Source organism: Neofelis nebulosa, chromosome 12 (genome assembly GCF_028018385.1).
Source record: "Neofelis nebulosa isolate mNeoNeb1 chromosome 12, mNeoNeb1.pri, whole genome shotgun sequence".
NCBI classification, from domain to species: domain Eukaryota; kingdom Metazoa; phylum Chordata; class Mammalia; order Carnivora; family Felidae; genus Neofelis; species Neofelis nebulosa.
In genome coordinates this window covers 87,111,970-87,135,369 of record NC_080793.1, presented here as the reverse complement: position 1 = coordinate 87,135,369, position 23,400 = coordinate 87,111,970, and the positions used below count along the sequence as shown (strand labels likewise).

General features: G+C 41.9%; 1 protein-coding gene and 1 non-coding gene across 2 annotated transcripts in view; both read left to right on the top strand.

The window, feature by feature from the left end:
• Positions 1-23,400, top strand: part of LOC131490783 (histone-arginine methyltransferase CARM1-like) — a 259,132-nt gene that overhangs the window by 94,430 nt on the left and 141,302 nt on the right. The window contains exon 4 of the mRNA XM_058693237.1: positions 9,111-9,236. Within this exon, the coding sequence (XP_058549220.1) occupies positions 9,111-9,236 (126 nt within the window). The remainder of the gene's footprint in view (positions 1-9,110; positions 9,237-23,400) is intronic.
• On the top strand, positions 10,815-10,921 carry LOC131492319 (U6 spliceosomal RNA). Its single transcript, XR_009252008.1, has one exon. It is a non-coding gene; the product is annotated as a U6 spliceosomal RNA (small nuclear RNA).

The window sequence follows — 23,400 nt, the reverse complement described above, 5'->3', positions numbered from 1 at the left end:
GCAGTGTGAACTCACTTCAGTTACGAGAGCAGATTGCAGTGGAGAGATGGTCACAGTTGTCAAGATGTAATGAAACCATAGAATGAGCAAAGTCAAGGAGTCAAAGAGTTCTTAGGCTTGGCACCAAAAGATGGTCAGGTTCCTCTTGACACCAAAAGGAAAAAACGATCAGTTGGATCTCATCAAAATTGGAAGCTTTTACTTTGTGGAATATCCTGTTAAAGGATGAAAAGTCAAACTACAGAATGGGAGAAAAATATTTGCACACCACATGTATGTATATAACAAAGGACCAGGATCTAGAATATAAGGACTCTCAAGACCCAACAGTTAAAAAATAGTTTAAAAAAAATAGTTTAAAAACACATGAACAGAAGAGGATATACAGATGGTAAATAAACACATAAAAAATATTCAGCATCATTAGTCATCAGGGAAGTGCACATTGAACCCACGATGTGATAACACCACACGACTATAAACATGTCTACAGCAAAAAATAGTGACAACACCAGATGCTTTGAGGATGTGGAGAAATTGGATTATTTGTCCATTGCTGATGGGAATGTGAAATGGCACCATCACTCTGGAAAACAATTTGGTGTGTCTTATAAAACTATATGTGCAATTATCATCCTTCTAAAAGTTTAGTAAAATGGTATTCACAAGAAATGAACAACAGAAAAGTGTTGAGGTCAAATGGCATGCAGAGTTACTATGAGAAAAAAGGCAAGTAAGGGGCAAAACAACATCATCACCAACCATGAAAGCATGCTAGAAAGATACACGCTCCAAAATATGTCTGTAAGTTTAGATTTTTTTTAAAAATTCAGAGAAATTATCCCAAATAGCCAAAGCAATCTTGAAAAAGAAAACCAAAGCAGGAGGCATCACAATCCCAGACTTCAAGCTATACTACAAAGCTGTAATCATCAAGACAGTATGGTACTGGCACAAGAACAGAAACTCAGATCAATGGAACAGAATAGAGAACCCACAAATGGACCCACAAACATATGGCCAACTAACCTTTGACAAAGCAGGAAATAATATCCAATGGAATAAAGACAGTCTCTTCAGCAAGTGGTGCTGGGAAAACTGGACAGCGACATGCAGAAAAATGAACCTGGACCACTTTCTTACACCATACACAAAAATAAACTCAAAATGGATGAAAGACCTCAATGTAATACAGGAAGCCATCAAAATCCTCGAGGAGAAAGCGGGCAGAAACCTCTTTGACCTTGGCTACAGCAACTTTTACTCCCCATGTCTCCGGAGGCAAGGGAAACAAAAGCAAAGATGAATACCTGGGACCTCATCAAAATAAAAAGCTTCTGCACAGCGAAGGAAACAATCAGCAAAACTAAAAGGCAACCGACAGAATGGGAGAAGATATTTGCAAATGACATGTCAGATAAAGGGTTAGTATCCAAAATCTATAAAGAACTTCTCAAACTCAACACCCAAAAAACAATCCAGTGAAGAAAAGACATGGGCAAAAGACACGAATAGACCCTTCTTCAAAGGAGACATCCAGATGGCCAACCAACACGTGAAAAAATGCTCAACATCACTCATCATCAGGGAAATACAAATCAAAACCACAATGAGATACCACCTTACACCTGTCAGAATGGCTAACGTTAACAACTCAGGCAACAACAGATGTTGGTGAGGATGCGGAGAAAGAGGATCTCTTTTGCGTGGTTGGTGGGAATGCAAGCTGGTGCAGCCACTCTGGAAAACAGTATGGAGGTTCCTCAAAAAACTAAAAATAGAACTACCCTACAACCCAGCAATTGCACTATTAGGCATTTATCCACGGGATACAGGTGTGCTGTTTCGAAGGGACACATGCATCCACATGTTTATAGCCAAAGTGTGGAAAGAGCCCAAATGTCCACCGATGGATGAACGGATAAAAAAGATGTGGTATATATATACCATGGAGTATTACTCGGCAATCAAAAAGAATGACATCTTGCCATTTGCAACTACATGGATGGAACTGGAGGGTATTATGCTAAGTGAAATTAGAGAAAGACAAAAATTGTATGACTTCACTCACAGGAGGACTTTAAGATACAAAACAGATGAACATAAGGGAAGGGAAACAAAAATAATATAAAAACAGGGAGGGGGACAAAACAGAAGAGACTCATAAATATGGAGAACAAACTGAGGGTTACTGGAGGGGTTGTGGGAGGGGGGATGGGCTAAATGGGTAAGGGGCACTAAGGAATCTACTCCTGAAATCGTTGCACTATATGTGAACTAACTTGGATGTAAATTTTAAAAAAATAAAAAAATTAAAATTTTTTTTTTAAATCAGAGAAATTAAGAAAATCGTACAAGACATTCAAGAATAACATACGGAAGAATTAGCCAACACAGAAATGAAATGATAGAATTCAAGATTATACTTAGAAATAAATAAAAGAAAATAATTTTAGAAATGAAGATTAAACTATAAGGAACAGGAAATACATCAAATAAAGGAGAAAAGATGGAAAAATATTTAAATGTGAAAAGAGATCAAAAGGGGTCAAAAGAAAACTTCAAATATCAATGATCTGCCAAGAAGATCCAATGCATAGATGAGAGGAAGGTAGCAAAGAAATAACACAAATACTAAAATTATAATTGAGAAATTTTGTCAACATAAAAAAATGGAAAATATCTATTGAAAGAAAGCCTTTGTACCTGAAAATATTAACCTAGAATGGCTAGTAGAAACCACATTCCAGTAAAAATTACTGATGTTTAAAGAAAGAGAGGAAACCCTTTGGATATCTGGGTAACATTCGTATATTACCTATACGTGAAAGAAAAGGGGATTATCATCAGTCTTTTTGACAGTAATGCTGTGTGCCAGAAGAAACTGGAAGACTGTATCGGAGATGTCCGCAGAGAAAGAAAATGTGAGCCAAGGGTTCCATATCTGGAAAAACCGACCTTCAAAAACGTAAAGGACAGTGACGACTGTTGGCCTGCAAGAGTTCAGGGAATATTGCTCCCGTGACCCTTCTTAAGGAATCTGCCGAAGACTGTGTTTCCCTGAGCCCTTCTTCAGACTCTGCTAGACAATGACTTTGGACAAGCACAGCGACTAGAGAGGCATCTACAGAGGACTAGCTGTGAGCACTAAGTAGTTGCTAAATGGTGGCTGGGAGGAAACCACTGTGCTACATGATGGATGGCTAATCTGACAGTGCAGGTTTAGTGTAACTAGAAAAGAATGTAGAGGAAGGGGATGATACATTTGCCAAAACCCCCAAAACAAAAACAAACCCAAACGAAACCAACAGCAAAACAACCAGACAACTGAGTAATCATAATCGGTGATGACAGTGTTGGTCTTCTGAGACTAATGCCTTAAGAGCCTCACTTCTGTGTTTTTCTCTCTCTCTCTCTCTTTCACCTACAGATACTATCCCAGTTCTCAATTCCAAAAGCTCCTCCCAAGCCCTGTCTTGCATTTCCCACATACCTTCCCGTTCTCTTTTCTGCTGTTAACGCTCGCTTGGCCCCTTTTGACCTGAATCCATCAGTCCATTTTCGTTTTCACTCCAGCAAGCGAAAGGGGTCTAATTTTTCAAATACAAAATTCTCCAGAGGAGAAGGGAGAGGCCGTCATGTATCATTTATTAGTATTGGGTCATATCTCATAGGAAATGGTGGTGTTAATACGATCAGTATGGCTAATTCTAATAGTAGATTTCCTGGAGTGACATAATCCTGTCCTTTTTTTTTTTTAAATATATACCTTTTTTCTGGTTAAATTTGTCAAAAATAATAACTGCACAGTTGTCCATATACTTTATTCTATCTATAGAGCCGCTGCTTATACAATCATTGTTTAGATCTCTTTCTAGAAAACACATTCCTTAGGTAGACTAACTTGTATTTCTAGACAGAAAAATAGTAAAAGGGTCGCTGGGTGAAGAATTGGCATAAATGCCATATTATTAGGTCATGAGTGCTCTTCTTTCCCGGACTTTATATATAAAAATCTATTTTAGAACCTCTGTTCTAGACCATGCCTGATACCTAATGTTCTTGGTCAACTAGTATTGTAGCTTTTTTGTGGAGATTTGACTTTGGCATTTGCAATGGCTGAAAGAGGAGGTACATAGGTGGAGAAGTAGAAAATTTTAGTTAATAGGGACGCCAGGGTGGCTTAGCTGGTTAAGCGTCCGACTCTTAATTTTGGCTCAAGTCATGATATCATGGTTTGTGAGTTCGAGCCTCACATCAGGCTCAGCGCTGACAGCTGGATGTACTCGTAACACAGGTAGATCCTGGATTTCTTGGTATGCCTCTGGGAGTCTTGTCAGATGAGGCTAGGTGGAAGATAGAACAGGCATCTCGATTTACCACTGTCAAGGTTTTCTTTGAGAATCTTCTGGGAGAACAAATGGCTTTTCCTCAAGGAGGAAGCAACAAAGCTCTGGGCTTTTCTAAAGCTGCCCAAGTTTTGTGCACATGAACTTCTGGTGCTTGTCACTCGGCTGGCAGATCCAGGACTTGCCCTTTGAAGAAGTAAGCAAAGGTGTCCCAGATGAAGGCAAAGTTCAAAAGCAGAATGACAGCAAGGACACAGAAGCACCCAGCCTTCTGTGCCACTGAAAAGATGAAGGAAATGTTTGTAGAGTCAGAATGTTCTGGAAATGTACTTTTTATTATTATTACTAGTAATAACTTGGTAGGAAGATAGATGTACAACGTATGGTGGAAATGATCTCCCCGTCACCCCCACTTTTCGTCAGTGTTGTAATGGTGTTTCATGGTCTTGGATTTTGATGTGCCCCCAACAGTTGTTTATTGTATTCCTTATTTTTCTGATACAGATTCTTTAAACTTAAAAAGACACATTTCTTGGTGGATAATACACTTGATTGTACACTTGATAGCTGCACTATTATACTGCTCACATTAGTTAACAGAAAGCAACTAGAATGTTTGGTTTATGTGTGAACATCGTCTAAGGATAGAAAAGGAAATTAGTCGAAGTTATAAGATTAGCAAACAGAAAGCATGAGAAAACATTTATTTCTAGGAGTTAATTTATTTTTTTAAATTTTATGTTCTTAGAACATGAGCAGGGGAGAAGGGCAGAGGAAGAGAGAGAGAGAGAGAGAGAGAGAGAGAGAGAGAGAGAGAAGATCCCAAGTAGGCTCTGCACAGTCAGTGCAGAGCCCGACATAGGGCTTGATATCACAACCCTGGGATCATGACCTGATCCGAAATCAAGAGTTGGACACTCAACTGACTGGGTGTTCCTCACTTCTGTGAATGATTTTAAAAATGAGAATTAAAATAATGCTTATATTAGATACACTAATCCCGAAGTCAGTATTTTTGAACGAATATATTGTTGAATACATCTAAAACTACCAATTAATATCTAATAAATGAGGAAATGAAAAGAATGGTAATACCCACCAAGATGAGAATGTGGTAAAATACACCAGTAAGGGTAGTGTGTTTTCTATTTGATTGCTTGTATTCTCTGATTGTTAAAAATAAGTAGTCACATGGAAAATTCAAACAAGGCAGAACCCTATAAAGGGAAAAATAAAAATGACCCCACATCTCTCCATGCAGAGGAAACCCCTGATGACGTTTTGGTGTGTACCTTTTTGAACAGCTTTCTGTGAAGATAAACACTTTAAATTGCTGTGATAACATCATATGTACTGTTTTGCAACCTGCCACGAAGGCATCATGTTCGATTTAACCAACTATGTACAGGGTGGACTCCTCTTCTCTGCATTTTCTTATGAGTAAACATAAGAAAGACGTTCAAGATGAACGTCCTTGAATATACATTCATCCGCACTTGACCAGGTACATCCTGGAAGAAATGATTATGAGCAGAATGTTTAGCAAAGAATACACTGACTTTAAACTTTGAGCCCCGTGGGCAGAATACACCCCAGAAATAGGAAGTTTACGTGCACACTTATACAGTAACTGCTGTTCACCGTATTCTCATACGCTTTCCAGTATTTGGTCTTGTTAATATGTACTGTAAAAATTTTGACATTGAGGCATAAAAAAATGTTTTTTAACGTTTTATTTATTTTTGAGACAGGGAGCGACAGAGCATGAACAGGGGAGGGTCAGAGAGAGGGAGACACAGAATCCGAAACAGCCTCCAGGCTCTGAGCTGTCAGCACAGAGCCCGACGCAGGGCTCGAACTCACAGACCGCGAGATCATGACCTGAGCCGAAGTCGGACGCTTAACTGACTGAGCCACCCAGGTGCCCCTAAAATGTTCTTTTTTTTTTTTTTGAGGCATAAAAATTTAGATCTCATTCTTTTATTACACATTTCTTTGAGTCTCCCTGAAATTCATTACTCATATTCGTTTTGCTTTTGGCATTTTTCTAGTTGTCAGTTGCCTACTGATTCCTCTTACTAATCAATAAGGATGTTCCTTCTTATTTTTTTGAGTTAATTGTATCATGAGGATATTAAATCTTTGCTGGGTATGCTGAAAATATTTTCCGAGCTGATAATTACTTTTCAATTTTGTTTAAAGCATTGATTTTGGTTTTTTTGTTTGTTTGATTTTTGTTTTTTTTTTTTGCGGGGCACCTGGGTGGCTCGGTTAAGCTTCTGACTTCAGCTCAGGTCATGATCTCGTGGCTCATGAGTTCGAGCCCTGTGTCGGGATCTCTCCTGACAGCTCAGAGCCTGGAGTCTGCTTCACATTCTGTCTCTCTGTCTCTCTCTCTCTCTCTGCCCCTCCCCCACTCACACTCTGTCCCTCTCTCTCAAAAAGAGACATTAAAAAAAAACTTTATAAATCTTTTTTTGCAAAGGTAGATTACAAAAATTAAGCAGTTACGAGTACTTCCTGGATTTTTTGGCATACTTAAAAAAGATCTTCTCTGCCCATATTTAAACAGAGGATAGGAGAGGATGAAGAAAATGGGATATATGGTCAGGCATTTTGCAACGTCTGAAAGTAGGAAAAAACAGCAATATTAAATCGTAACTGAACACACAAACAACAGCAAAACAAACAAAAATTCTGACCATATCTATTTCAGGAGAATTGAACCAGATAAATTTTGATGCTTTTATTCTATTCTGAGAGGCATGTAATCAATATGTGGAGAGATGCTTTCACTGCTTCAAAAGGTATTAAGTACGAGGTACTGTGCCGGGTTTTGATTCAGAGGAAGAAAAGATCGTGATTCTAAAAAATAAAGTCACTCCTGCCTGCAAAGAGCTCCCAGCTCCCAGGCTGTAATAGTTGTGTGTGTGCAGGTCCTGGAGAAGGCCAACATCTTTATTTTCTCTCATCCTACTTCAAAACCATAAGAAAACAATTGGTAAATGCAGAAAATCTTAACTTCTTGGGAAAAAGCCACATTTCTTGTGATTTAAAGAAAACGTATTATATATACAAGAGCCCCAGACTCCCTCTTCTGCATCTACTAGTGGCTGCGTTCTTGTGAGGAGACATCGACGCCTTTGAGACACTGACTGGGCTGTAACAGTTAAACCTGCAATCATGCTTTATGCCAGGAAAATGTTTTCAAAACATCTGCGCTATTTAACCAGCCGGGATGTTTTGTGCGAAATATATGTGAATGCTTCCGTCAGGAGGTAATCGTTCAGTGTAAGTAACGGCTGAAAATATTTGAAAATATTGGGTCATCTTAACTCTGTGTGTGTGTGTGTGTGTGTGTGTGTGTGTGTGTGTGTGTGTTGAATGGGTCTGTATGAATGTGCCACATACTCACGTAACAGTAGAATTTTATATGTAATTATGTTTTTAAGTCAAAGCACTTACTGCATTTGATCTTGTAAGGGAAAATGTAAGACATTAAGGATGGGAACGAAGATCTTTATAATGAGAGCAATGACATTAAATCACATCACCTAAAATTCCTTTTCATGGGATTTGGGAAATTATTTTACCTTTATTATTCAGTCTTCACACAAAGCTCGTGGAATAAGCTCAATGTTTTCATTTTACATAGTGAAAAATAATGTGACTCAGTGCAATTAGGTGCTTGGAGTCCCTAGGTGAGTAAATCTCAGAGATAAGAACAGAACCCAAGTTGATTACTATTGTCCCCACCCTACAGCTGCCCCAACGCCAAGACCTGTTTAACTTGTAAAAGAAGGAATAGCAGGTCGCTTCCCAGTTACCTATGTATGAAGCTAACGAGAGCCTGGCTGCTCACCATGGCCCCGCTTGCACAAACTAAGCTCCCTGTTGACTGAGCCTGCCTTGCACAATGTGGGAGGAGCAACAGTGGGCTTTGGAGTCAAATTTAATCTTGGGTCTTAGTTCTGGTTCTGCCACTTTCTAGCTATGCATATTTGGACCTAAAGGCTCTGCCTTGTCTTTGTGCCAAGACGCTGGTGGTGACTATGCTTACAGTGAAGATTATGTGAGATCTCTGGCACATACGAGGTGAATTACCCACCTCAAGAGCCACCCACAGGGGGGCGCCGGGGTGGCTCCGTCCATTAAGCAGCAACTCTTGATTTCTGCTCGGCTCATGATCTCGTGGTTCGTGAGTTCGAGGCCCACATCAGGCTCTGTGCTGACGGCGTGGAGCCTGATTGAGATTCTTTGTCTCTCTCTCTCTCTCTCTCTCTCTCTCTCTCTCTCTCTCTCCCCCTCCCTCCCTCCCTCCCTCTCCGTCTCCCTCCCCCTCTCCCTCTCTCTCTCTCTCTCTCTGCCTTCTCCCCCCGTCTCTCAAATAAATAAACTTAAAAAAAAAAAAAAAAGAATCACCCCACAGGGACATTCCCTGACTTTCCTGGAATGCCATCAAGGGATACAAAATGATTTGGGGAGTACAAGGTTTATAGGGAATGGGGCCTGGGACATAAGTCAAGAGTTTTGAGCTCTGTGCTAACCCACCTGCAAAAAATTGGTATAGGGCCATAGTTAAATTCATCTTTTATCTCCGACCCTCATATCCTCTTACGTCTCAAGAGGCATTCTATTAAGTAGAAAGAAATGGAGAGCCTTGAGAACATGAGAGAAATAGAGGAATGGCATTGCGGAACCTTTTTACAATGCTCAAAATGGGTTTTCCTAATCCTTTCTTTTTTTTTTCACCCTTTGTAGCTGATGGCGTCTGTGTCTTTAAATGCTTACTCAACAGAGACACGGAATGTTGCCGCGTGGGGAAGGAATCAGTCTTGATCACTCTGGGATACAGCAGTGCTCTCTTGAAGTTTGAATCTCACGCGGGTAAGTTTTGCGCCTGTCCTGGCTCCCTGGCTTTTCTGAGGCCGAGTCTCCTGATTGGGTGACTTTGCTGTTACTGATTGGCTGGCTCTGGCGGTGTGTTTCCTGATGTGAGCTGTCATCAACCGAGACCCGGCTTTGAAACCAGTGCTTACCTGACACCGTGGCTAGAGAACAACCAGCCTTTTCGTAGACCATGAGAATGCTGTTATTCTTGGCCCCCCTTTTGGTCCTCCTCCATCCAGAGCTGCGGGAGAGGCCAGGAAGGATTGTCCCAGTCGTTGTCACTTACTGTTGCTTCTTCTTAAAGAGGAGGTAGTTTGCAGAAATGTGGCGTTTCAAGTGGAGTGCCATTCAGAATGATTCGACCTTGTTTTTGTCTTTTTTTTTTTTTTTTTTAGAAATATGTTAGAACACATTTTTCAACGTTTTTTTTTTTTATTTTTTTATTTTTGGGACAGAGAGAGACAGAGCATGAATGGGGGAGGGGCAGAGAGAGAGGGAGACACAGAATCGGAAACAGGCTCCAGGCTCCGAGCCATCAGCCCAGAGCCTGACGCGGGGCTCGAACTCACGGACCGCGAGATCGTGACCTGGCTGAAGTCGGACGCTTAACCGACTGTGCCACCCAGGCGCCCCTTGTTTTTGTCTTTGAATCATCAGCTGAACATTTTTAGACTCCGGACGACAAATGAACAGCGGCAGGGAGGTAGAGTATAACTGGAAGCGTTTTAAGAAGGGACGGAAAGGCCCTCTGGAAGATTGTGAATCTGATCAAGGAAATGAAGGCTATCAGTGCCTCAGGTCTACCTTAGGTGGTCGATGGTCATTTTTTTAACTTGGATATAAATTGATCCTTGGTGTTAATCCAGACAGTGTAAACCATTAGGTTTGGTAAATAGTCTCCTCTGGTTAGCTAAAATATCCTAAGCTGTTTCATAACTACTTGGGATAAAGAAGTTAACCTGGTTTCTTGTTTTGAAATTCCACTCATGCAGTAGTCAGCCAGAGTGAGGAACGTATCACGTATCTGTCCATCTCCATTCTCTGTTCATCCATCTGTCCATCTTATTTTTATGATGCATTTCAGAGGACATGATAATAACCACCACATCTAAGCCCCTCTGGTTTTCAAGGCCACATGTTACGGGGATTCATCTTCCCAGTGTAGGTCCCTGTGTCTGGGGTGCCTGGTGTGATAATCTGTTTCTTTCCCCACTCTGTGCCCACAGTATCCCTCCCTCCTACAGACAGTCCCGTGGGTCAGTTTGGTTCCCGACCGCGTCTCCACCTTTCCTACCCTCTTCAGTGTGGCCTCTTCTCTACATTTAGCTGTGGAGACTCTGTTCTGCCAGTCTTCGGGTCATTTTCTGGGTTAGTCCCTCTGATGTGGGTGTTATCGAGTTGTATCCATGGGACAAGTTAAGCCCAGGATTCTCCTACTCCGCCAGCCTCCCTGGAAGTCTCTAATTAATTTTCAATATTAATCTTGGATACCACAACCTTTTATAGCCACTTACTAGTTCTAGTAGTTCTCTTTTAGATTCCTTAGAATTTCCTATGTTAAAAAAAACAACTGTCGTGCTCGCTTCGGCAGCGCTTATACTAAAATTGGAACGATACAGAGAAGATTCGCGTGGCCCCTGTGCAAAGATGACACGCAAATTTGCGAAGCGTTCCATATTTTTAAGGGGTACTAAGGAATCTACCCCTGAAATCCTTGTTGCACTATATACTAAGTTGGATGTAAATTTAAAAAAATTAAAAATAAAATAAAAAAAAAACGAAAACAAAAACGAAACTGTCATCTGCAAATAGAGATGACTTTCCCTGTTTTCTGATCTTTATGCCTTTTATGTTTTTTTCTTGACTTTTTGAAATTCTTGTGACTTCCAGTACAATGTTGAATAGATCTGGGAAAGCAGTTGTCCTTGACATTCTCCTGATTGTAAGGAAAGTCCACTTGTCACCATTAAGTATAATGTGTGTGGTCTATCTTTTGTGGGTGCCAGTGATCACGTCAGGGAAGTTTACTTCTTTCCCTAGCTTGTTGGAAATTTTTATTATAATTAGGCATTAGATTTTGTTAAGTATTTTTCTGGATCTGTTGAGACTATCATATTGTATAAATGTAGTGAATTACCTGGAATGAAATAGTCTGCATAGAACTGGTATTAATTCTTCATTAAATTTTTGATAGGATTCACCTGCGAAGTGACTGGGGCTTAAGGTTTTAGCAATAGATTGATTTAGTAGATATAGGACACTTCAGATTTTTTCCTCGTGTCGATTTGATGTTTTATATTCTTCCATGGAATTACTGCATTTCATCTAAGATGTCAGATTAAAATTTCTTCATAGTTTACATGTTATCCTCGTTTTTTATCATTGTTTTTAAAGTTTATTTATGTATTTTGAGAGAGACAGAGACAGCATGAGTGGGACAGGGGCAGAGAGAAAGGGAGAAAGAGAGAATCCCAAGCAGGTTCTGTGTTGCCATTATAGAGCCGGCTGTGGGGCTCGAACCCACGAAGACATGAGGTCAAGACCTGAGCTGAAACCAAGAGTCAGACACTTAACTGAGAAGCCACCTAGGCGCCCCTCCACATTATCCTCTTACTTCATAATATTTATTATAATTTCTTTTTTCCTGATAATTGGTTATTAATGTCTGATCTTTCTTTTTTTGATCAGCATTGCTAGAGGTTTATCAGTTTTATAAGTCTTTTCAACAAATCAGCTGTGGATTGCATTTTTTTTCTCTTTTGCTTACCTCTTTTCTATTTCATCGATTTCTCTTTATAATTTTCTTTGTTTTTTTTTCTTCCGTGATTTTGCTCTGCCCTTGTGTTTTAACTTCTTACAGTGAAGCTTTAAGTCAGTATTTTGTCCTTTTATTCTTTTCTAATATAATTTCCTGAAGTCGTTAACCTTCCACTAATTCTGGCTTTCCTGATATATAACCAGACTTCCCTATGTTGCATCTTCGTTGTCATCCTGTTCAAATACATTCTGATTTCTCTTCTGATTACTTCTTTGGTCTCTGAGATACTGAGAATTATTTTAATTTTCAGGTACTTGGAAGTTGTGCAGATCTCTTTCCGTCATGGAAGCTGGACATTCTAAGTGTTGTGCTATTGAGTGTCTGGATTCTGCTGACTTCCTTTACGGAGTATTAAGGTTTGTTCGCTCAGATGGATTAGCTAATTTTAGGTCAGCTTGATTCTTCTGAGACTTGCTTTTTAGCTTTGCCTTGGCCGGCTTAGGGAAGTCTTTATTCTAGGTCTAGTTTCGACATGCTCCTAAGGTGTGTCTGATCCTTGGTTTCTGCTGTTACATCTTAATTGTTCAGCGAGGTCTCTCCACTCTGGCTGGAACTAGAAGCTCTCCCCACCCTGTGTTATCTCTGGGAATTGTTCAGCTTAGAGCTCTCTCATAGTTATTCTTGGCCCACTGTGGTTTTGACCATCTTCTGGGCATCAACCCTACACATATTTTATTTAAGATTTATTCAGCTAGAAACTCAAGGGGAGCCCTATGCAAATATTTTTAGTTTTTTCTTCATATAGAAAGAGCTTGCTTTCGAGTAATCGGCCTTAGAAATTCCAGCAGCTTCAGCCTTTCTGAATACCAATCTCTGTATCTTCAACTCAGCAAGATCTCTCTGTCCTGGTTTGCTTTCCAGACCATGTGCTGCAGTATGGATAATGTCTCTAGACAGAAAACCAGGCTAATTGTAGCAGTGTCCTCATTGGTTTCCCTTCTGGATCACAATTTTTCATTGCCTGTCTGTTCTCTGCTGTCTGACGGCACTGTTTCATATATTTTCCTTGTTTCATGCGGTTTTCTTGTTTCAGTGGAAGGAAAAGTATGGTACCAGTTAATCTGTCATGATTATGAGAGGAGTGTTCCCTGTTTCTTTCAAAAGAAAGAAATTCACACACTCAGAACACTTCACATTTCCTGGGCAGTAGTAATGGGTATTCATGAAAAGCCAGAAGCAATCAACATTTTCATTACTTTAGCATACATTCTAGCTCATTTGTGCAATTACCGTACAACCCACAAATCAGAGCCTTCTGTCCTGCAAGCCAAGAGAAATGAGTTTCAACTCACAAAATATTTGCAAACGTTTCCTTCCCTTCAGTGGTAGATCTGCCTTTTTGACTTTGATATATCTGTGACGTATGCCAATGACATATTTCTATGATCTTCCCGAATCTTCCTGTGATCTTCAAGGGTACTTTCAAAAGATTGGCCATAGACGCAAAGAGTTACAATTACAGACCCTATTACAAAGCCATTTGTTTCTGCCACGAATGGTGAAGGGTAAAATTTTATCTGACTTGCAAGCTAATAAGTTAGTTTGCCACTGTTTCATGGATGCTAACAGAAGGCACAAGACTTCCGGTTCAGAGGTAAGGAGTTAATGACTCCGAGAAAGAGCAGTAGACAGAATGTCAGCATACTGTTAGTTTTCTGAGCCCCGATACCCAGAGGCAGGTGCAGAGGATCCAATGGGTGTCTGAACACGCAACGGTAGGCATTACAGGAGAGGAACAGCAAGCTTGGAGAACCCGCTGTTTTATAGCAAGCAGTAAGCAAGCTAAGCTCTTTGCTCCAGAGGAAGATATTACTTCATACCTGAAGGTTGATTGTTGCGTACATGACCCTGAGAAACAGCCCAGGCAAAGAGTAGTCAAGGCCTTGAACTCTTGGCGTACTAAGTAAGACAGGAGTCCCAGAAAGAGGCCTGCAGAGGAAGTACTCCCAACACTTTTTCTCTGTGAGGAGGAGGGAGATTTTCTCATTTATAAACACTCAGAGAATGACAGTCTTGGAAATTTCATTCATAGGTCACATTGAGTTGAACAAATGCCTATGTGAACAACCTTTGCAGCAAAGACAGGCACAGACAAGGCAGTTTAGAATGTCTCTTGTAGCTAAAAGAAAATATCAATAGTGAAGGACATCCCACAGGGCACCTCTCTTCACAATTCTACTGAGACAGGCCCCTGGTCTTGGTAAACTAAACACCTGATGTAGAGAAGCAGATGCTTCTGTCATTCAAGGTAGCCCCCAAAGTGTAGACCAACAGCACCAAATGAAAATGAACATGAACCTCTCGGCACTTCTCATTTGTTAGAGGGGACCAGACATCCATTAGGTAGAAATAATTCAAATAGGCTTTGGGCAGAAATAAAAGCAGATATCCAGACAGCAAGAGATGAAAAATAATTTAGAAACAGACTAAGTCAGTACAAAATCACTACATTAGTACAGTTAGACTCACCCTAGAAGCCAGAGAACATGGGGCTGGACCTGCTCGGCTTATAAAGTGCACGGTTCAAGTAATGCAGCTCAGAAGGTCTGGTGGATAAGTCTGTGTGAGCATCTTAGTGAGACCTCCGTGTTAAAAGTCAAACAAAGAAGCCAAACTTGATAAACATTTTTCGAGGACCGAGCGGAGTTATATCTGCAATAATAAAACACATGTGAGGGCGTCTGGCTTTCCCAACAGCTGGCTCCCAGATGAAGAGAGAAGGCTATGTTTGTGGGTCAAATAGAACATTCTGCGGTTCCAGCTGGATTACACTTGAGTTGGGTGTTTTTTTGTTTGTGTTTTAAGGTATTTTTTGTGTTTTGTTTGTTTTTTTGTTTTTGTTTTTGTTGGGTTTTTTTGATCACAGCTTTTAGAAACTCTTTATTTTCTGTCAAGCTTATTTCCATTTTCTGGCTGAGCAGCTTAAGACCACTCAGTGGTCCTTGCAGCCGCTCAGCAGCCTGAGCAGTGGGCGCTGTGGTCCGGTCCTCCGTGGCAGGCCAAGCGCCCACGTCTTGAGCAGACACCCGGATGGGCGTTGCACTCAGTTGTTTTTTTGTTTGTTTGTTTTTTTACTTTAAAAAAATGTTTATTTTTGATAGAGAGAGAGAGGGAGGGAGAAAGAGTAGGGGGAGGGCAGAGAAAGAGGGAGACAGAGGATCTGAAGCAGGCTCTGTGCTGACAGCAGCAAGGAGCCCAATATGGGGCTCGAACCCATGAAGCATGAGATCATGAGCTAAGCTGCTCAGATGCTGAACTGACTGAGCCACCCAGGCCCCGTGAAAAGCTGTCAGTTTTAATAAAGACAAGTAATTCCTACATTCGATAATGAGAATCAGGATGTGGCTTATCTCAGGATGCAAATGTTTTAGAATGTTTGTCGTAGTTCACGACTTTCAGGAAGGCAAGGCTTTAAGCAATGGAAAATTGTTCTGTCCTATATAATGGGACATAATGAGGCTAAGGGCACAATGCCATTTTTACTTTTTACACCATACACGTTTGACCTGTCACATAAGACACCGTCTACTTGAGGGAAGATTAAACAGATCATCTTACTGATGAGGAAACTGAGATTCAGAGAAGATCAGTCACTTTCTCAAGGTAATATGACTAATAATTAACCTACTACGGATTGGAATCCCTAGCTTCCTGACTCCAAAGCCCACACTCTCTTCCCACGTTCTTGCACAGCCTCGCCGATGACACCTGGGTAGTTTTAAGAAAGAAGCCAGGGAAACAATGAAAAGAGCTTGTGCCAAAAGAAAAACACAAGGAAAGCCTTTCGTCCAATGTCTTCACACTTAGAACACTTAATCCTTGAGGAAACATGCTCGTAAAGCCCACATGGAGTGCGCGTTTCTATGGTATCTGTGTTTCGTGAGGGTACTGTTCAGAGTCGGTACAAAAGTCTGAGCAGTCCTGGGGATTTGATGTTTCAGGGACTCTCAAAATTGAGGCTGCCTTTCATTTTCTGGACAAAAACTTTTCTTTAAGTCTTTATGTTGTGGCGGGGTAGAAATTTTGAGATGCCAATAGAAAAGGTCTCAGGGTTCCTGGGTGGCTCAGTGGGTTAAGCGTCCCTCCTGGGCTCAGGTCATGATCTCGCAGTTCATGGGTTTGAGTCCAGCGATGGGCTCTGTGTTGACAGCTCGGAGCCTGGAGCCTGCTTCAGATTCTGTGTCTCCCTCTCTCTCTCTTGCCCCTCCCTCACTTGCACTGTCTCCCTTTCTCTCTCTCTCAAAAGTAATTAAAAATATTTTTAAAAATTAAAGAAGAAACAGTCCTAAGAAATTGGGATGAATTTTACTCCTTAGGATATCCAATGACCAAATATTTTCTATCCACCACCTGTACTGCTTCCCGGCTTCTTCGTGAAAGAAAGTATCTTAAAGAGCCTAGATAGTGATGAGGCCAATAATGGGAGTCGGCTGCCCTGATCCTACACGAAGCCCTCTGTACATGATTTCTAGTCACTTACCAGACAAAGTGGGAGGTCGGGGGGGGAGAATCACCTGACCTTTTTCATTACATTCTCTGAGACAGGGATTTGGGGCTCAGTAATGAAATCCAGGTTCAATTTGCTTTTGCCTGATATAGAATACAAACGATCAAGGTTCTCCTTAATCTGTTTACATCCATCACAAAAGCAAGAGGAACATTTCTAAGTAAGGAGCCCATAAGTGGGACCAATTCTGATACAAATTTTTCATCAGTTCAGTGCGTCACTTACATTTCAGGAATGAGCATAATGGCCTTGACCGCCCCCCGCCCCGCCTTGCTTTAGAACACTGGCTCTAATCTCTCAGTCTCCCTGGTTCTCCAAGAAGGAAAAAATAATTGCTACCAGGAGTTTCAGACTGGACTTGAGAATTTTCCCACGGATGCCTCCTAACCCCTTTGCATTCTGTGGTTTATGTGTCTCTTGACTGCTCTCCGTGAATCCCTGAACCAAACCGATTGCAAATGCAGGTGTTTATGGATTGATGGGCTTCCTCGGTTTAATCTAATAATAGTTTTCAAAATCAGTGAAAGTCCCCGGAGGAGTCAGTTGCCTGTCTGATTTTCCTGGCCTGGGAGACTCACAGTAAGAATGGCCGTCTCCTCACTCTGGGTCTGTCAGTGCACGTTATGAAGCGAAAGACCAGAGTCCCCAGCTGTAGGAAGTGGTGGCAAGGGAGGGCCAAGCTGGCTGTCACCCAGAGGGTCCCAGATGGCCCAGGTCCCTGCTGGCAGGGGGGTCTTGATTGTCATTTGTCAGCCTAGGTGTTGACAGTGAGCTGTCGGCTGGTGTCACTGCCCATCAGACACAATTGCTGAATTTTTGAGATGCGCTCGGCTTCTCCGGAGTGAGAAAATGTGGCATTTGAAATGTGACGCTGCTATTTTAGATTTAGAAGTGAGTCAACAGCTGCCAATTATCTGTAACTTGAGTAAGAGAGAAAAATCCAACTTTATTGGGGAGTTGACCTGTATTGATAATTAGGCGGCATCTCTGGGAAAGAAAGGATCAAATATTCAAATATGTCTGCGTGAGGAATGTTTTTGCCCTTTTTCTCCTTCTTCAGAACTGTGACTCCGTGATCTCCAAGGCTGATTTTGTCACATGTCCCATGACCTCCGGGAATCTCAGAGACCACTGTGAAATCCAGTACATTTAAATTCACCGCGTTTTAAATTTTTTTTTTTTTTCAACGTTTTTTATTTATTTTTGGGACAGAGAGAGACAGAGCATGAACGGGGGAGGGGCAGAGAGAGAGGGAGACACAGAATCGGAAACAGGCTCCAGGCTCCGAGCCATCAGCCCAGAGCCTGACGCGGGGCTCGAACTCACGGACCGCGAGATCGTGACCTGGCTGAAGTCGGACGCTTCACCGACTGCGCCACCCAGGCGCCCCGAATTCACCGCGTTTTAGAAGCAGTGGAGATAGTTAGTGACAGATGCCAACGGAGAAAAAATGTTTAATTAAATGGACTTGGGGTAAATTCTGTGAAGCAGTAGTCACTGCTAGTGGATCTGCACTAGGCGTGTGCAAGGTTGACATCCTGTTCAGTCATTTATGCATCTGGCAAATATTTATCGAGAGTCTCTTCCGTGCCAAGCACACATTTATGTGCTGAAGACAGAGTGCCGAATAAATAGAAGTCCTTACAATGATATAGCTGACATTTATCTCAATGTTTATTTGTTTTTGAGAGAGAGACAGAGCACGAGTTGGGGGAGGGACAGAGAGAGAGGGAGACACAGAATCTGTCAGCGGAGAGCCCGACGCGGGGCTCGAACTCACCAACTGCGAGATCATGACCCGAGCCGAAGTCAGACGCTCACCCAGGCGCCCCGTGGCTGACACTTGAAGAGAAGGGCACAGACAATAAATAAATGAAGAATTATAGTGAAGTTGTGTGTGATAAAGGCTGAAAAGAAAAGTAAACCAGGGAAAGAGGCAGAGGAAGGCTGGGGACTAAGCATGTGTACCGTTTGTAGGTAATTTGGGGGGGAAGCCTCATGGATAAGTGACATTTGAGTAGAGGCCTGCCGTGCAGGACGGGGAGCCTTGTGTGGATCTGGACAAGGCGGGGGAGGGGGGGTGTCCAGACTGGGGAGCAGAATTACATTGACCGTGAGGCAGGGTGTGTCTGAAGAAAGGCACTAAGAATGGGGGGCCTAGATGAAACGAGGGAGAAGCAGAGGGGTGAGGTCAGAGAACAGAGGCCAGATCAGGTGAGATGTTGGAGGCATGGTGGGGATCCTGGTTTCATCCCAAGGGAGAATGAGGGTGTCCGGAGGCCTTGAAGCGGAGGCCCAGCTTTGTTGTGAGCATTATGCCATTTTTATGTCCACTTGCCAAGCGTGTATTCGTACTTCCGTTCATTGTGATTCTCACAGCAGCCCTCCTGTGAGGCCAGCATGTTATCACTCTTGGTTTCCATTTTTAAGCAAAGACACCGAGGCTCACAGACAGGAAGGAAGGCGCCCAAGTGACGAAAAGAAAATGCAAGGCCTGTGGACCCAGCTTCTAAGCTGCCCTTTTCATTTTTCACTGGTTGACGCTGAACCTAGAAAACTCGTACCTTGAGTTGGGATGCTAACGACAGACCCAGCAAAGCCAGCTTGTGTCAACATTTCACTCACGGAGAAAAGGAAATGAAGAAAGACAATGGTGGACCTTCTTCTAGGAGTTTGTGAATCATGGGAAAGCTTTCCCATTTTTTTTTATTTGAAAAAAATTCCAGTTTACAGAGAAGGTACGTGAACGTGACAGAGAACTTCTGAGTACCCTTTAAGTAGATTCATTAATTTACATATTTTCTCACATTTGATCTCTTAAACCCACACACGCTATTGCTTTATTTCTGATCTATTTGAGTACTTTGGGCTTTACCAGGTATAGCCTGATGCTGTGTCCTTCTGTAGATACCCCATTAGGGAGCACTGAGGTCCCTGCCTCTTGTTGGTAGGAATTTCGGGCACCCGGTCAAAATGTTTTCCCGTTTCTTTACTGTTAACGTTACCGTGCTTTCCCTGTTCGTCGTGACGAATAAGCATTTGGGGCAAAGGTACTTTGAAATTACATAAATAGCCTGCTCCTCCTCAAACAGCCTGAATTTAGTGTGCATTGATTATCCATTGCTTTGGGAACATGGTTGATTTTTGGATACATTAGTCTCATATCCTGCAGTCCCACCGAGTCACTTAGTTCTTGTAGACTTCTTTTGTAGATTCCTAGGGTTTTCTATATAAGTGATCATGTCATCTGTGATTAGAAACAGTTGTACTTCTTCCTCTCCAATCTGTACGCTTTTTATTTCTTATTCTTGCTTACTGCACCAGCTAGGACCTCGAGGCCAGTGTTGCATAGAAGAAGTGAGCCTAGACATCCTGACCTTGTTCATGACCTCAAGGAAGACATTCAGTTTTCACCATTAGCTGTAGGTATCTTTATAGACATCCTTCGTTGGGTTGAGGAAAGTCCATTCTGTTCCTAATTTGCTAGTCATGTCCATCTTGAATTGTGTTTTGCAAAATGTCTTTCTCGATAGATGAAGAGGAGAGTATCGTTTTTATTTTTAGCCTGTGAATAGGGTGAATTTGATTTTTCGAATGTTAAAACAACCCTGAATTTTTGAGTGAAAGCTCATTGTCATGATGTGTGTTTCTTTTTATAAATTAGATGTGCTAGAATTTCATAAATAGTTTTTGCGTCTGTGTTCTTCAGGTGTTTCTTTGTAGTTTTTAAAAATGTCTTTGGGGGTTTTGGGGGTGGCTCAGGAAGTTGAGCATCTGACTCTTGATTTCAGCTCAGGTCATGATCTCACGGGTCGTGAGTTCAGGCCCCACGTTGGGCCCTGTGCTGACAGCGTGGAACCTGCTTGGGATTCTCTCCCTCCCCACTCTCCCTGCCCCTCCCCTGTTCGTGCTCTCTCTCTCTCAAAATAAGTAAATAAACATTTTGGAAAAAATAAATAACATGCCTTTGTCTGGTGTAGGTATCAGGTTAATGCTGGTCTTGTAAAATGGGGGCATGTTCCCCAAACTAGTTTTGTGAGCTCTTTGTGTGGAATTTGACATCGCTTTTTTCTCAGATGTTTGTCAGAAGTAACAACGGAAGCCAAATGCACCTTGAGTTTTCTTTGTAAGAAGATATTTAACTACAAAGGCAATTTATTTAATATATAGAGATCTAGTAAATATATGTACTGTTAACTGAATGAATTTTACTTATTTATGTCTTCCGTGCAATTTTTCCATTTCATTCAAGTTGTTAAATTACCTGCCATTATGTTCCGCGTAATCATTCTTTGTATTGGTATGATCTCCCTCCTTATATCAATAACAGCTATTTCCCCACCTTGATCAGTCTAGCTAGAGACTTACCAACTTTATTCAGCCTTCCCGTGAAAGAGTTTTCGGTGTCACTCATTTTTCTCTATTTTGTTCGTTTTCCATCTTCTTGACTCTTTCTCTTGTCTTTATGATTTCCTTCCTTCTGATTACTTTGATTCTCTGATTACTCTTCTCCCTCTACCTTCTTAAGGTAGATGCTTAAAGCATTAACCTAAGTGCTTTCTGTTTTTCTAATAGACACATTGAATGCTACAAATTTTTTTCTACACGCTCTTCTCTGTACCTCCCATGCATTTTGGTATGTTGTGTTTTCCTTGCCATGCAGTTCGAAATAATGTGTGTTGTTCTTTGGCCTGTGGTTTTTCCTTTTTGATCCATGGATTATCTGGAAGTAAATTGTTTAATTTCCAAACATTGGGAGACTTACCACATATCTTTCACTGTGCTGGTTGAATTCTTTTATGGTCTGAGAGCATGTTTTGTTTCAAGTTTGTTGGAGTTTGTTTTAGGGCCCACAGTATGGTCCATCTTGCGGAATGTTCCATGTGTTTCTGGAAAGAGTATGTGTTATGTTACTGTCAGCTTGGATTTTTCTCTAAATGTCAGGTAGTTCAAGATCTTTAGTGACTCTTGGTCTATCAATTATTGAGAAAGGAGAGTCGTAATTAGCAACAATGGCTGGATTTTCCCTATAGTTGTGTCTGCACCTTTGCTGTAGGAAGGTTGATATTCCACTGAGCATTTGTGCACTGATGCTTCACATAATGACGCAAGAAAGCAAAAAGTCAAGACTCCAAGCTTTTAGCAGCTGATTTTCAATTTTGTTCTCTTTTGGGGAAAACTCATATTTGCTTGAACCCAGCTGGCGCCTGGCCCCCTTCCGTGCCTCTCTGCTCTCAGAATTTATTATAGGAACGTACTCTCTGGTCCCCATTTCCTGTGGAACATGCGCACAAAATATCTGAAGAGTACTAAAATATTTGTGGATGAAATGACATTAAGTCTTGGATTTGCTTTAAAATGTCCAGCCAAGAAAACACAAGATACATGGCAGTAGAAATGAATGGAGATTGATGAAATCTCAGTCAGCTTTGGATCTTGATGATAGAAAGCTTTATACTACTCTCTGCGAATTTAAAAATCATGATAAAAAATTTAAAAAATGATACATGGGAAAGTCCGTTAAAATATGATTTGGAAGGGGCGTCTGGGTGGCTCAGCGGTTAAGCATCCGACTTCGGCTCAGGTCATGATCTCGCGGCTCGTGGGTTCGAGCCTCTTGTCAGGCTCTGTGCTGACAGCTCAGAGCCTGGAGCCTGCTTCCGATTCTGTGTCTTCCTCTCTCTCTGCCCCTCCCCCACTCATGCTCTTTCTCTCTCTCTCTCTCTCTCTCTCAAAAATAGATAAACATTCAAAACAAAAAAGAACGTATTGAGACAGCATGTGTAAGTTTGCCTGTTTTCAGGAACATCAGATCTACTGGGATGTGTAGTCAGAGGCAATCTCTTACATCAGAATGGAGTTAAAAATCCGCTTCTGATAGTTTGAAATTCAGCAGTCATTTCTCTCCTGAAGTTATCTGCAGGCAGTGTTCAGGCCCCGAGACCCAAATCACGGTACTCAACGTCTTTACCAACAAGTAGTGTTGCAGAGTCTAACGTCCCTCTCCAGCAGGAGGAACACAGAGCGTGAGTCAAGGTTTCTCTGCGGAGAGAGTTGAAGATGCCGAAATCTGTTCTGCGATGGTTCAGGGGGTAAGGAAACAGTTGCCCACGAGTCGCACATACGGTCATGGTTCCTGTCGTGTGAACAAGAAGCACACGGGTGCTTCCCGGGGTTCCCAGAAGGAGGAGCTGGAACAGCCCTTGGCCTAGAAACACCGACAGCTCTTTGGCCACATCTCAGTCACCCCTTTCCGCTGTGCCCGGTCGAGAAATGGGCTAACCCTTTCTTCTATTGTCCACACCTGTAGATTCCGCCCAGGGTTTAAGGATTCTCTTCACATCAGGCTAAAAATTGTTTCTTTTTTTCTCTCCGCCGTGACACCATTGACGTTGGAGGCCGGCTGATGATGTCTCTGTTGGGCTGTGTGTGTGTGTGGGGGGGGGCTGTGCTGCACCCTGTTGGGTTAGTCGAGCAGCACCCCCGGCCTCTCCCCACTAGATAATCAACAGCACCGCCGTCCCCAGTTGTGACATTGTCCCCTCTCCAGACATTGCCCAGTGTTCCTTGGGGGAGAAAAATCACCCCTTGTTCAGAACCACCAACCCAGAAGCCTTTTGAGGTTTCTGTGGGTTTGACTGCGGGAAATAAGGAAGATTAAGTTTCAACAAATAAGCTGCTGTCTGTCCTTCTTCTCGTCACTTACTTGACCAAGAGCCAGAGTTTGAGTTACCTTTACCCTCCAGGGTGACTTTGTGTTTTAATTAAACTTGAAGGCACTTACACTAGGTCTCTACTCTCCAGCCCTGTTTCTTTGTAGCTGCCGCTAATTTCTA